This window comes from Balaenoptera borealis (genome assembly GCF_965194805.1).
Source record: "Balaenoptera borealis genome assembly, chromosome: 15".
In the NCBI taxonomy this organism is placed as follows: Eukaryota; Metazoa; Chordata; class Mammalia; order Artiodactyla; family Balaenopteridae; genus Balaenoptera; species Balaenoptera borealis.
This window is the reverse complement of record NC_138871.1, coordinates 8,059,145-8,072,728: the sequence shown is the minus strand read 5'-3', so window position 1 is coordinate 8,072,728 and position 13,584 is coordinate 8,059,145. Positions and strand designations below refer to the sequence as shown.

The 13,584-nt window shown below is 39.1% G+C and overlaps 1 protein-coding gene across 3 annotated transcripts in view; it reads right to left on the bottom strand.

Moving 5' to 3' along the window:
* Nucleotides 1–108: 108 nt before the first annotated feature.
* Nucleotides 109–13,584, bottom strand: part of MGAT4A (alpha-1,3-mannosyl-glycoprotein 4-beta-N-acetylglucosaminyltransferase A) — a 117,903-nt gene continuing 104,427 nt past the window's right edge. For all 3 annotated transcript variants that reach the window (XM_082356175.1, XM_082356174.1, XM_082356176.1), the window contains exons 15-16: nucleotides 6,265–6,377; nucleotides 109–6,135 (exon numbers count right to left, since the gene is read on the bottom strand). In XM_082356175.1, coding sequence (XP_082212301.1) covers nucleotides 6,109–6,135; nucleotides 6,265–6,377 — 140 coding nt within the window. In that variant the 3' untranslated portion in view covers nucleotides 109–6,108. The remainder of the gene's footprint in view (nucleotides 6,136–6,264; nucleotides 6,378–13,584) is intronic.

Genomic DNA, 13,584 nt, shown 5'->3' with positions numbered 1-13,584 from the left:
TCCAAAACCCACATATCAAATCCACGTTTTCTAACTGAAAACAGTACCAGTAAACTATTATTATATCAGTGTTAAGCAAAACTAATAATAAAAAAAGCTTAGTACTCATAAAGTTTTACCTGTTTTACTTTTATTAGAAGGAGTCTTGAATTCAACATGGCTTTTTAAACTTCTTTATCTCAAATACAGATGAACGGTTGTGGCACAGAGAAACAGTGATGAAAGGCACAGTCAACAGGACTAGTTATCAGGCTTTCAGTTATAGCAGCAAATTTGAAAATAAATAATCTGCCTTTAAAAATCCAACAGGTACCTAAAATATTACTACAGAGATTACCCATTCAACCAATGGAGACATTGTAAGGAAAATATGTACAATACATCTACGGAGAAAAAAACATCTGGTACAACCTGGAAAAGCAGTTCCTCAGGCAGCTTCTCCCAGGGGTGCTTCCAGAAACACCCCAATTACAAAGACAACCTTTCCAAACAAAGTTTGTTCTCAAGGAGAAACGCTTCAGTTTTTCATTCCATAAATGAAACAACTGTTACAGTTTAATCAGCTGATTTCTAAATCCGTCTTAGAAAGCGTGACTGTCTGCACTGAAATGAGAAGTATCAGCTCTGCTGGCAGTGCATCTGACAGTACTGTCGATATCCACCATTTTTAAGGCTCAGAGACTATGTCTTCAAAAGGTATTTTCACCCAATTTTAGCCAACACTGAGCATTTCAAATAAGTAATGGAATGCTAATCAAACTAAAGTACCAAACCTTTGATTCCAGGGCAATTTGCTAATTACTAATACCATGAAGCCACTAGGAGCAAGTGACATATTAAACAGCTTCCCTAGTGTCCAAGAGTATTGAATGTTCCCCACAACAGACAATCCTTAGTTTAGAACAATTTTAGCACCACTGTTCCTAACGTTTTTCCGCACAAAGTGTTTCCCATTCAACGTTCAGTTCACGTTTTTGAACGACATCTAAATTCTCAACTCACACATAACTGGAGTGCCAGCTCTTTCTTGTTTGTTCCTCTGGAAATGCTCTAGCTAGTGCCCAAACAGGTGAAGCACGTGTTTCAGGTAAAAAGAGAAGAGTTTCTATATAAGCATTGATGATATGGGTATATATATGTATATATATAAACAAATCCTTTGTTGTTGTTTTTTTTTTTTTAGTAATACTGTAGTAGTGGGCTCTTCAGCACTGTAGGTTCACATGCATTGAAGAAATAAAGTAAGCATGTTAGTTATCATGGCATATATCTGTAAAGATTAATAATTAATAATTTACAACTATCAAACTAAATTTCATACACTATAAACACTGCTACATAGCTTTGAAAAGTTTCCTTTTCTTTAAAGAGATCAGATGTCAAAGTTCCCTTAGGACCTCAGATATGATTATGACTCAAATTTCTGACCTTTCGATAATGTTAGCCTCTCATTTTCTTTCTTTTAGCTCAACTTTTCTTATATCAAGGCTATAGCAGTATAGTAAAAGCAGCACAAAAAGTAATGGACAAACCAAAATTAAACTTCATTAGCAACTAATGGCTTGGAAGCAGAGAAGTATTTTGAAAAGTATTCCCTAAGTACAAAAATTTGGTCAGCACGTATAGGATTTGATCTGTGCTTAGACTATAAATTTTGGTTAAAAAAAAAAGTCCTTCAATACAGAGTAGATTATTTGGTCTCTACATAAAGGCATCAATTTTTTTTTCTCTTAATATCTTACTTAAAATACCACTGTTCCTCATTCTTAAATAACTGACAGGCTCAGAGCAGCCTAAATCAACATAAAGTGACACCTATTCCAGGAAAAAGATTCCTTACTCACTGGATCCCGCTCCTGCAATCTCATGCTAGCGGTTCCTTCATGAAACGCTACAAAGGTGCTGCAAGTTTTTGCCAACAACCTTCCAAAGAGGATTAACTGAGGTCTCTGGGAGAGAATCCCAGATGAGGCCTGTGTATATGATCTGCTAGTGCAAGACTTTATTCATAAGTTTATCAAGAAATACCCAACATACCAGAGGGAATCAAGCAGGAAGCCTTCTCCGCTTCACCTCTTTTAAATATCGTATTCATTTTCTATTGCTGCGTAAAATCACGGCAAATTTAAAAGCGTAAAACAACACCCATTTATTATCTCACAGCTCTGTAGGCCAGAAGTCCAGGCAGGCGGGCCTGAGCTCTCTGCTTAGAGATTCACATGGCTGGAATCCCGTGTTGGTGGGGCTGAGCTCTTAGCTGCTGGAGGAGAGCCCACCTGCACACTCCTTCTGGTTGGTGGCTGAGTTCAGTTCCTGTGGCTGCAGGACTGCAGTTTCCATTCTCTTGGCTGTCAGCTGGGGCCTCTCAGCTCCTTAAGACCATCTGCATTCCTTCTCATGTGACCGCCTCCATCTTAAACCAGCCATGGTGCCGCAAGTCCTGCTTTGAATCTGACTTCTGCTGACAGCCTGAGAAAACTCTGCTTTTAAAGGGCTCACCTGATTAGCTGTCCCCAGATAATCTCCTTTTTGCTGTACAACATAATTATGGATCATACTCACAGGTTCCACACATACTCAAAGGGTTAGGATATACAAAGTCATTGGGGGGCGGGGGGAGGTCATCCATGGAATTCTGGCTGTTACAAACATTCACTGCTATTAATTAGAGCAATCTCTCCAAACATGCTGTTTCCATATAACCACACTTGTCTTTGAGGGCAGCGTTGCTGGAAGACAACTTTTTTCATTATTATGACATATTTAAAAGAAGCCTCCATAGCGTTGCTGAAGTTTTTAAAATAACACCTTCTAATTATTTACTAATGCAATTGACTTAAAAAGCTTGTTCAAAGACATCTCCAACAGCTGGATTAACCTTCACATACATGTCTAGAGGCTGTGTGCTAAATCCATGTGCATTCACATTTTCCAAAGCTTGTCAATCACACATGCTTTGGAACCTCATCCTCAAGTTGTCACTCTCTTGGGACTACATAGTAGGGACAGTGAATGCTGTAAAGGATGCATGAGACTTAAAGAACTTAGGAACTGGATCTTAGAATCCTGGAAGTAGGTCCTCAACCTTCTCTTCTCACCCGAAATACTCATCATCATTTGCACTACGATATATTCTGCATGTCTGCTTTTAGCCTCATGATGGGAATTCATTATTCTGGATTCTACAATGTTCATATTAGCACTCTTGACACAGTGCTGTGCTGCAGAATTTTCTGTGATGATGGAGATGTTCTATATCTGTGCTGTTTAACCCAGTGGCCACTAGCCATAGGGAGCTAGTGTGACTGAGGAGCTGAATGTTTTATTTATTTAAACTTAAATAGCCACCCTGTGTCCAGTAGCTACTGTAGAGGACAGTGCAGCTCCAGAGGCATCATGCCGTATACATACATAAAAATAAAATTAGTCGCGCCATTTGTACTTTTCCCCACCACTCTGGGTAAAAGTGGTTCAGTGTCCACTCAAGGTCAAGTATGTACTTTCTCTCATTCCAGGTCCCCTCATCTTCTGTCCCAGTACTTTAGTCCCTAACATGACTCTTAAGGGCAACTACTATAATCGCTTGCTTGAGGCAAGCCTGGCTGCTTCTAATTGTCTAGTGGAAACTGGGGAAAAGGAGAGCACAGCTGACACGAGGGTCCGTGAGCACCTGTGCAGCAGAGGAACCTAGGAAGCATGACTTACAGGCTTGCCTGCAGGAGCCTGACATCTGGCCAGAGTGATTACGTGTATGTGCACACACACTCGCCACAAACAAACTAGACAGCTGAGTGTGTGTGTGTGTGTGTGTGTGTGGCAAGGACAGTAGGTAAAGAGAGTTAAGAAAAAGAAAGAGGAGTGTGGGCTGGAACAGTTGGTCCCCTTTCCCAGACGCTGCCTGGGCACCTGCCACGTGTCAGGCACTGTTCTGGACTCAACGAGGCACTGGTAACAAATCTATGGGGAGGAAGGAGTGCACAGGAGAGTCCTTGAAAGATGGATAAGATTTGGCTGAAAGTCTCAGGAACAGGAGGGATGAGCCAAGCCTGGGAGTGGAGACTGAGCACAAAAACAGGACAAAGCTGGCTGGGTAAGGCTCAGTCTCAAGACTGAGACACCCCAACAAATGGCCAGGAGCTGCAATTACTGTTACCTCCCTAGACTCTCAGAGCTTGGCCTTTCTTCCTCAAATCAGAGTTAGCTACTTGGGAAGCAGGGAAACAAGGGGATTCCTCCAGATTTTTACCTCCTGATACTTATCTGTTACAGCAGTAATTTAGTATGTGAAGCTGGTGCCACAATTTTGTAATGAAAGGTTTATGCTTTTGCAGTGACATTTCCCCGTTAGGCGCTGGGCCAAGGAGATTTGAGAAGGAAATAAAACGTAAATTAAAGAAAATAAAAAGTAAAATCTAAAAACCTCAAGAAAAATTTTTAACTGGACTCGGACATAAAGAAATCATTGTTGGCAACGTGTAACTTTTTAATCAAGAAAAGTAACTAAGAATTATTCAAATATGGAGTAATGGAAATAATTGTACCCTATCAGTGTTTCCCAACCTTTTTCACTGCATGACCCTGCACAGCAAACGAGGCTGTCTGGAAGCTGCTTGTCCAGCCTGCTGGGTAACCAGGTGACGCTCCTCCAGGCTAAAGGCAACCAGCTAGAACCTCCAGCTGCCAGAGGCCTCAGCCACTGGCTACTCTGAAAGCTCAGGAGATTCAAGCTCTGCACACCTGTAACCGCCTGCAACCCACCTGAGGACACCAGGCTGGTTGGGAACTGATGTTGATAATTCACAATTTTGTAAAAGTAAAAGACTTTTGTAAAGATCACCGATTGCTAAGGCTGATAATAGCTTTGTTTATAGTAGTGATATCATTTGGAATTGCATGTTTAAGAGCCATAAAGACTCTTCAGATGTGAATTTACTTACAAGTTCATAATGCAGTAGAATAAATTATTTTGGAAAAACATACCACTGTTACAATACCTTTCACCAAAAAACCAACATTACAATTTTGTTTTTCTTTAAAATTCAACCAATTGTGACTCATACAATAGCATTACCTAGAAAACATTTTGTCAGAACTCACGGAGTGAGTGCAGATATAAAAGCATCAAGGAAAGAGAAAATGCCTCTAATTCATGGATTAAAGACAAAGATTAAAAGAGAAGAGTGTGTCATTTTACATATCAAAGGAAATGTAATGACTTCAGTCTATGATAATTTGGGTTGAAATGCATCACCCCTGCACATTAAAATTTATCAGACTGATTTTTTGTGGCTATACACCATACATAGTATAGTAAAATAACCCTCAAGAAGGACATTGGTCTTTAAAATCTTGGCTTTAAGGAATGAGAAATGCCTTTGAAAATATTTTGTTCAGAATCACTGTGATTATAAAAGTACTTCAGTTAGGAAATCAATCTAGAATCATTCTTAAATGGCAGTGCATTTGAAAAATGGCATTAACTTGTAATGTTTGCATTTCCAAAGAAAAATATAGAAAGAACTTAAAACAAGGTCACTGGTTTTCAAAAAAAGTATTGATTCAAAAATTTACTGCACAAAAATATGTACTTCTTAAGTGTTTCTAATAAATTAACTCCGTAGCATTTTATGTATATTTGTGTGTGTGTGTGTATATATATATATATATATATATATATATATATATATATATATATATATATAATCCCTGATAATCTATAAAAGAGGGTCTATAATAGTAAAATAAATGAACTTCAAAAGTACCCCCCTTCATAAAATGTATTTAACATTAATTTTTCTCAAATTTTAAGGAATGTAACAATATGTACAACTCTTATGTATTAGTATAATACCAAAATAGTACAAGTCATATTAACAGGCTGTCATAACTGTAAAATGTCTGAGTCAAGTTAAAACTGGAGGACAGCTTAGGTTTGAATGAATACAATTATCCATGGAAGATTCATTTTCCAAGTGGAAATGACAATCATCTTATCTACAGTAGATTTCACAAGAGGTAGAATTCAAGTTACCAAAAAAAGGTACGTGCTCAGCCATCTTTAATCAACAAATTCACAGGGAAAAAATGTGTTGGTTTCTTAGGAGATAGTCAGTTTGTGACTTTTTTAATATGAATCTGAAATACAAGATAGTGAACAGCATGAAATGGCAATTTTCAATTCCAAAAAGGTCTTAATTATGAAATCCAAATGCTGTAAAAAATGTAGAATCTAAGCAGTTTCACTGATTTAATATATTGTCTTACCTCATTAAGAATGGCCCAAACAGCAGAATTCTGAATAACTGAAAGTCGGAATGCTGAGATGGGGTTTAGGTTGGGATCCACCATTCCTTCTGCAACACCATTCTCAAATTTCCCTTCAAAGTAAAAATCAACACTCATTGGGTAGACTGAAACAAGCACACATAAATTATCACTGACTTAAAGCAGGGAAGGAAAACACCAAAATATTTCTAGTGGATGTTTTTACACAAAGAGCATGGGTGAATTTTTTTCCTTCTTTCTACCTTTATTCAACTTTTAAACGTTTCATGAAGTAGTATATGCTTAAAAACATTAGAAGCAACCTTTTTAAAGAGGCAGAGCTATACATTTTCTTATTGCAAATTTTAAAAAAACCAAATATATTTGTTCTTACATCAACTAACACACAAGTTTTTAGCAAAATGTGACTTACAAACCTTACAAAATATACTCTGTACCATCTTTCAGTCTGACCACTTTGAGGATTAAGTCAATAGTAACAAATTTCAGTGCTTTAACACACGGTTGGGGCTTCCCTGGTGGCGCAGTGGTTGAGAGTCTGCCTGCCAATGCAGGGGACACGGGTTCGAGCCCTGGTCTGGGAAGATCCCACATGCCGTGGAGCGGCTAGGCCCGTGAGCCACAATTACTGAGGCTGCGCGTCTGGAGCCTGTGCTCCGCAACAAGAGAGGCCGCGATAGTGAGAGGCCCGCGCACCGCGATGAAGAGTGGCCCCCGCTTGCCGCAACTAGAGAAAGCCCTCGCACAGAAACAAAGACCCAACACAAGCCATAAATAAATAAACAAATAAGTAAAAAAATTAAAAAAAAAAAACAAAAACAAAAAAAACCACACACGGTTGGCCTTGAGCAGTTTCCAAGGTCACATCTAGACGGAATTAAAATGTGATACCTCCTCAAGGCAGTTCCAACATAAAACTCCATTATAAATGATAAGCTCAAAAAGCTCTCCTGTAAGGATAAGGACCAAGAAGTTCTATAGAAGATAACATGCTCAGTACTCAATTTTTCTTGCTGTGAGGAAACAGCAAGAAAAACAAAAATGCTACTGAAAAGGTGACAGGAAAATGGTTTGTTCTGAGCCACACTGCTCTAAGCCAGGGATAGGCAAACTTCCTAAAAAGGAGAGAGAGTAAATATTTGGGGATTTGTGGGTCAAGAAGGCATCTGAGAATATCATCCAGGTACTTGTACAGAAAAAGAGAAAACTAATTTTTATTGATGAAATTCAAAATATAATAACTAAGTTGTTTTTTTTCTGCTAATACTAAGGAGCATGTAATTCCTTATGGGGGGATAATACTTAAATTAACTGGTATTCAAAGTTAGTATTCCTTATCATCGAAATCGATTGCAAATGTTCATCTGTTAATGTGGATCTATAATGAGATTTGATATATTTTATCTTGAATGCTTCCTTTCACACAGCCTAGATACTGCAAATATTGTTATTAATCCACAAGCACATGATTTTAATGGAGCACGTCCATGACTTGGAAGGTATCTGCGTAAAATTCTATTAGATTCTTCTCTTTGATATCTGCCTCATCATTACATTGCAGATGAATCACTTTCAATCAAAGGTTGGGGGAAGCTCCTCAATTAGCTTGATATTATTACTTGCAGTTCAAATAACGTTAATAGTCATCAAAGTGACCTGAATGCAATATAAGTTTTGCACATAAGCACTGCTTTGTCTTGTACTTTTAGGTTGAATTCATTAAGAAACATTATCAAGTCTGAAGCAAAAACTAATTCTCAAAGAGATAATAGCGGTTGAGGGCAGTTCTCACTTGGAAAATTTTCAATCTTATTTCAGAGCTAAAACAAAACAAAACCAAAAAAAAAAACCACAATAAAATTTTATCACTGCTAAGCCCCAGAACTGCTGTGTGGCAGGGCAAGTCAGGATATTCAGTTCTTATTTCTGACAAAAATTCACAGAACTGATGTTGATGAAGTCAATGAGAGTAAGTAAAGTTCACTGGCGACACTACTGGTTCAATAAATTAATGATATACGACAGACTCAAATACTCTCTGTAAAGCACCCGCTGATGAATAATAACATAACCATAGGCTTTAAACACCTTACATTGTTGCAAGCTTTGTAAATCTGTCCATCTAAGCCTTCTTCTCCACACGTATTTTCACCACCATTCACTGTAAAACATCCTAGCAGATTCCACTTCAGTTTGTACGAACTTTGTGTTTTCTCAACTGGTTTGAAAACATTCTTGCCTGTACTTGTTCTCTACAGACTATTCAGACACCAATTCTTCAGTCACTTCAAACCTGGCATTGACTCCAAATAACAACTAGGCAGTATCAGTAATATCTGTCAACTCACCAAGAGCCAAGGAAAACTGCTCAAATAATTTGCATTGCTTTTTGACTACTGATATTGTTCCCAAAGTCCCCAACTCCTCAAGCAATAGTTATTGCTGAAAGCCTAATGGTCCGAAATAAGTTTATTTTCTGGGCACACATATCTCTGTAGTTAAACATGATTTAATTAACTCATCATTGGTAAATGGTTTTCTTGCTTGGCTAACACATGAGCCAGTTTGAAACTCACTTTGGTTACAGTGTCATTTGAATCTTTTATTTTTGTGAAGAAATTCTCAGTGATGAGATATCATATTTTAAATCTTCTAATTTTTCTGACCATTGCTTTCCTGTGAGTTGGGGATATTGTTGTGAGTGCTTAGTAGCGGTAACGTACTCTCTAGCACAGCTCTTGTGTCACTGCATAATAACCACATAACCTGCCATCTAATTTTGTAAAACAACCCATATTCCACTGTGTTAAAAAGCACAACATTCAAAGTCCACTTTTCCTGTTTTGACATGAAGGGTAATCACTGGTAATTTTTTTAAAAATGTCACAGTAGAGTTATGTGTGTGGCACTTTAAACACTGTCGAATTATAATGCATCAAAGCTATCTGTAGTGCACTGAGCAGCAATTCAAAGCACTGAGAGCACCACCGCCATCTCTTTTGCAACTGCTCACTTATCTCTGCTGTTGTAGCATAAAAGCACACAGACAACACATAAACAAATGAGCACAGCTGTGTTAAAAGAAACTCTATTCATGGACACTGAAATTTGAATATTTTCTAGTTTTTACATGTCGCAATATATCACTATTCTTATTTTTTCAACCATTTAACAATGAAAATAAACAATGAAAAAAATTTCTACGTTCTTCACTCACAGGCTATTAGAAAACAAGCAGTGGGCCACATTTGGCCCATGGGCTGTCGTTAGCTAACCGTTAAATTATGTGCCAATTCTAGAGTCTTAAAATATATTGACTAGGCTCATAGTAAGATAAGATACATTCAAATTGAAAAACCATACTGGAGAAAGTTCATTTTCATTTGTACAGGAAATATTCAACTTATGAACTGCCAGAGTAATGTTTTTATTAAAAAAAAATTAATACTTATTTCATAAAAGTATGTCATTATTTGGCGCTGGACTGGGGTAGGGAATGTATGCTACAAAAGTATTATTTAATATTGAGTTAGGAAGGGAATTCAGGGCTGAAAAATGCTGTGGAGCTTGAAACATTTTAACTTATAATGTATCTGAATCTGTCACCTGATGAGCTCATTTAATTAGAAAAATAATTAGCAAATTATATAACTGGCCTCATTAAAACACTCTCACCCAGCAATTTTATGCTGCAGATATACTCTCACATGTGCAAAAAGCATATATAGACTGCAGCAAAAATTGTGAACAATCTAAGTGCCCATGATTAGGAGACTGGCTAATTTAATTACAATATGCTAATACAAGGGAATATTAGGCAGCCCATTAAAAGATTGAAGAAAGAACAGAAAGAACGAAGTAAAGTTGTAGATAATGCAGTTGTGACTTACTTCCATTCCTAAGAATACATTGTAGAGAAACTCTCATACATGTGCCTAAGTGTTCAGGCCAGCAAAAAGATGGAACAAACTTTATGACCAAACAGAACAGACAGCAATATATTCATCCATGGAGATCTATACAGCAATGAAAATGAATGAGCCATAGATACACACATCCACATGGTTGAATATCACAATGGTGAGAGAAAAAAGCAAACTGTAGACTACAGAATGTCATCATTCATATCAAATTTCAAAACAAGCAAAATAAGACTGCTTTATTCAGGGATATATCACACATATGTAGTAAAAGCATACATGGAAATGGTAACCACAAAATTTAGGATAGTAGTTACCCTTGGGTGGGTGGGGAAAGAAGATAATTAGGAAAGAGCAACTGAACGGGCAAATCTTAAGCTGCATACACTGATATTCATTACATTATTAGTTGTATCTTTTTGTGCATCTGAAATATTTACAATTTTTAAAAAATGTTCATCTTCCATATGCACATATGTATTTTGTTCAGTGAAAAAACAAGATGTAGAACAAGGTTGTAGAGTACCATTTATGTGTGATTGCGTGTTTTTGAAGAATATACTCAAATATTTTTATTTATGAATAGATACTTCTAGAAGAATACAAATCATTATAGCAATTGCCTCTGGGAAGCACCAGGTAGGAGGGGAAAGGAGAGGGAAGGAGACAAGTTTACCCTCTTAAATTTGTATTTGGTACCATGTACATGTATTAACTTTACAAACAACAAATTTAACTTTTGTCCTTAACCCAATGGTCTGGTAGGTAAGCATTAAAAGATAAAAAAGAAGGGGAAAATGAAAGAGGAAATGACTAAAGAGTGACTGGAATCCCCAAACCCTGGCATTAGGAGGGACTTCCAAGGTCATGCCCTCCGTGGACGCCCTTCTGCTACCCAGACGGTGGTCCATTCCTTCTTCCAGTGTTTCTCTGTGAAAGGCTCTTCTTCTGCTGTCTCATAATTTTAACCTACTAATAAATCTGGTATTTCTTTCACAGGACTGTCCTTAGTTACCACGCCACACCCGTCAAGCCAACCCCACCTTCACCCATCAGGTCTCTACTAATTGCCAGCTCGTTGTCTACTGTTTCCGACAATGCCTTTGGGCATAAGTTGCTGCAAAGTCTGATCCTATTGAATCCAGGCCCCTTTGTAGCGCCAGTCTTTGTGGCTTGTCCCACCCAAGAGTGCTCTTCTTAGCTACCTCTTTCTCTGGTTCTCTCTGTCAAATTTCTGGATGGGCTACGGTTTAGCTTGAATGTAGCTACCAGTCTCCTCCTAACTGTTTACCACCAAAATCTCCATCATATTCCACAGCGCCCTTGGGCTTGAACTTCCCCAAGTTCTGTTTCAAGTAAGGCAGTCCCCTTAGGGTGCGCTACAGAGCTCTCTGATGGCCTGCCTCTCCCCTGGAGAAAATCTCTGCACCACTGCTCAGGACCCCTGGCAGGGACAGCGGCCCACCTCCCTGCTAAAGTGACACCCCTGCTTTACAAGCAGAGCACGGGGTTGTAGCAGTAGCCCTTCGTGTCCTGGCTGACCTCTCCCAGTGTGCGGGGACCAGTGGGCTGGGGGAGGTGATCAGGGCCAAGGATTCTCACCCTGCCGTGCCTGCAGCAAAGGTTCGCCCGATGAATGGAAGTTAGGTGGAGGAAAGGAGCCTCAGATTTCTAAGCTGCTCATGTCTGGAACAGAGCTTCTGCAACAGGGAGCTGGGGAGGTGACAGATGCTGGTGGTCTGCCCTTCTTGGTGAGATACCGCAGCCCTGGAGTGGGGGCTGGTGGGAGAGGGAGTCTGTGTTTTTGGCTGGACATGCAGAGTAGAGCTTCCGAGTCACTGAGCTTGGCCAGCGTGTGTAATGAGCAGGTCAGGGCTCCAATGCCACAGACTCTTAATGCTGTTACTGAGATTCAGACTTTATGAGTTAATGTTTCTCTATTTGCTGTACTTTTCTAATAAAATACCTTTCACCAGTTATGGCTGTCTCACTAGAGAAAGGTCTGCAGAGCCCCTCACACGCCATTCAGCTAAAGCATACTTCCTAAGGGAGCAGAATTTTTTATATGAACTTGAAAAAAAATCAGCTGCTTTTGTTTCTGATGCACACTTTTGTTACACAAGGTCCTAGGTCTGATCACCCATCAGTTCTCTTCCAGTTCTAAATATGTATGAGTTGATGTTTTAGATGGTCATTATCTTCAAATTACTGCAGAGACAATCATATAAATGTCTCTATTTCCTATGCTAGTTTCATAACCTAGAACACAACATTCTCAGAAATTTAATAACTCATAGGTAATAGGGTTAATAAATGTCTCGTGTACGCAGCTAATCTTATAAACATTTCTAGGGTAGGCTAAAGTATGACCCAAATATGAAAATAATTAAACTCATCTATCCACTAAGCTATACAGAAATTAGTCAGGGTGACTGTACAAGCCTTGTAGCAAACACTGAATGACATTCACCAAACGTAAAACTGCTTGAGAGAGTTATAAGAATGCCTCTGTCCTGTATACCTACAATATTAATTGCCCAATCATCTCTTCTGCCTACCAATAGGCAAAGCATTAATTTAAGTAAAAGAAAATATATAATCATCCACTGAGTTGATGTCCATCAAAGGACAGGTCCTACGTTAATCACAGGAGATGCCTGAGCAACAAAGCCCCCTCCCCCTTCCACGGTGAGCGCACAGAACTGAGCTACGAAACGTGATTACACAGAACAGGTGCATGCACTGTGGTAAGAAGAGCCAAGGAGAAGGCAGCTAAACTTGTTAATAAAGGATGAGAAAGCGTTCATCAGGAGGAGAAATATCAATCCATCATTTCAGGCGGGGAAAGCGGACAGAGACACGGCTGGGAGCACGGGGCATTAGAGGAACACATCTTAGAACTGGAGAGATGAAGCATAAGAGGAAAGTAACAAGATACGAAAGTGGGTGGGAGCTAAGGAATCTGATCATGGAAGGTCATTAAGGTTTTCAGCCAGGTTAATACAGCATTTAGGTTTTGGCAAGGGAGCTACCAGCGGCTCGGTGGACTGGCTCGGAAACAGTGGCAGAGTATCGCTGCAGTAGGGTGAATGCACATTCAGACACAAATAGACATTTTATGCTAATGGACAGTGAAGGTGGGTGCGGGGTTTCAGAGTGTCTCCCAAGGTTAGACTCAGGCAGCTAGATGAATCGTGACAGCACAAACCACGGTGACCAATGATGAAATGTCCATATTACAGACGCTCCGGGTAGATGGCTACGTGGCCTCCACGTAGTTTGTCAGCTGGCATCTCAGTACAGATCTAAAGCTCAGGAGGGAGGCAGGGCTAAAGGCTCAGACTCTGGCATACGGATATTGCTGGGATCATGAGAGTAG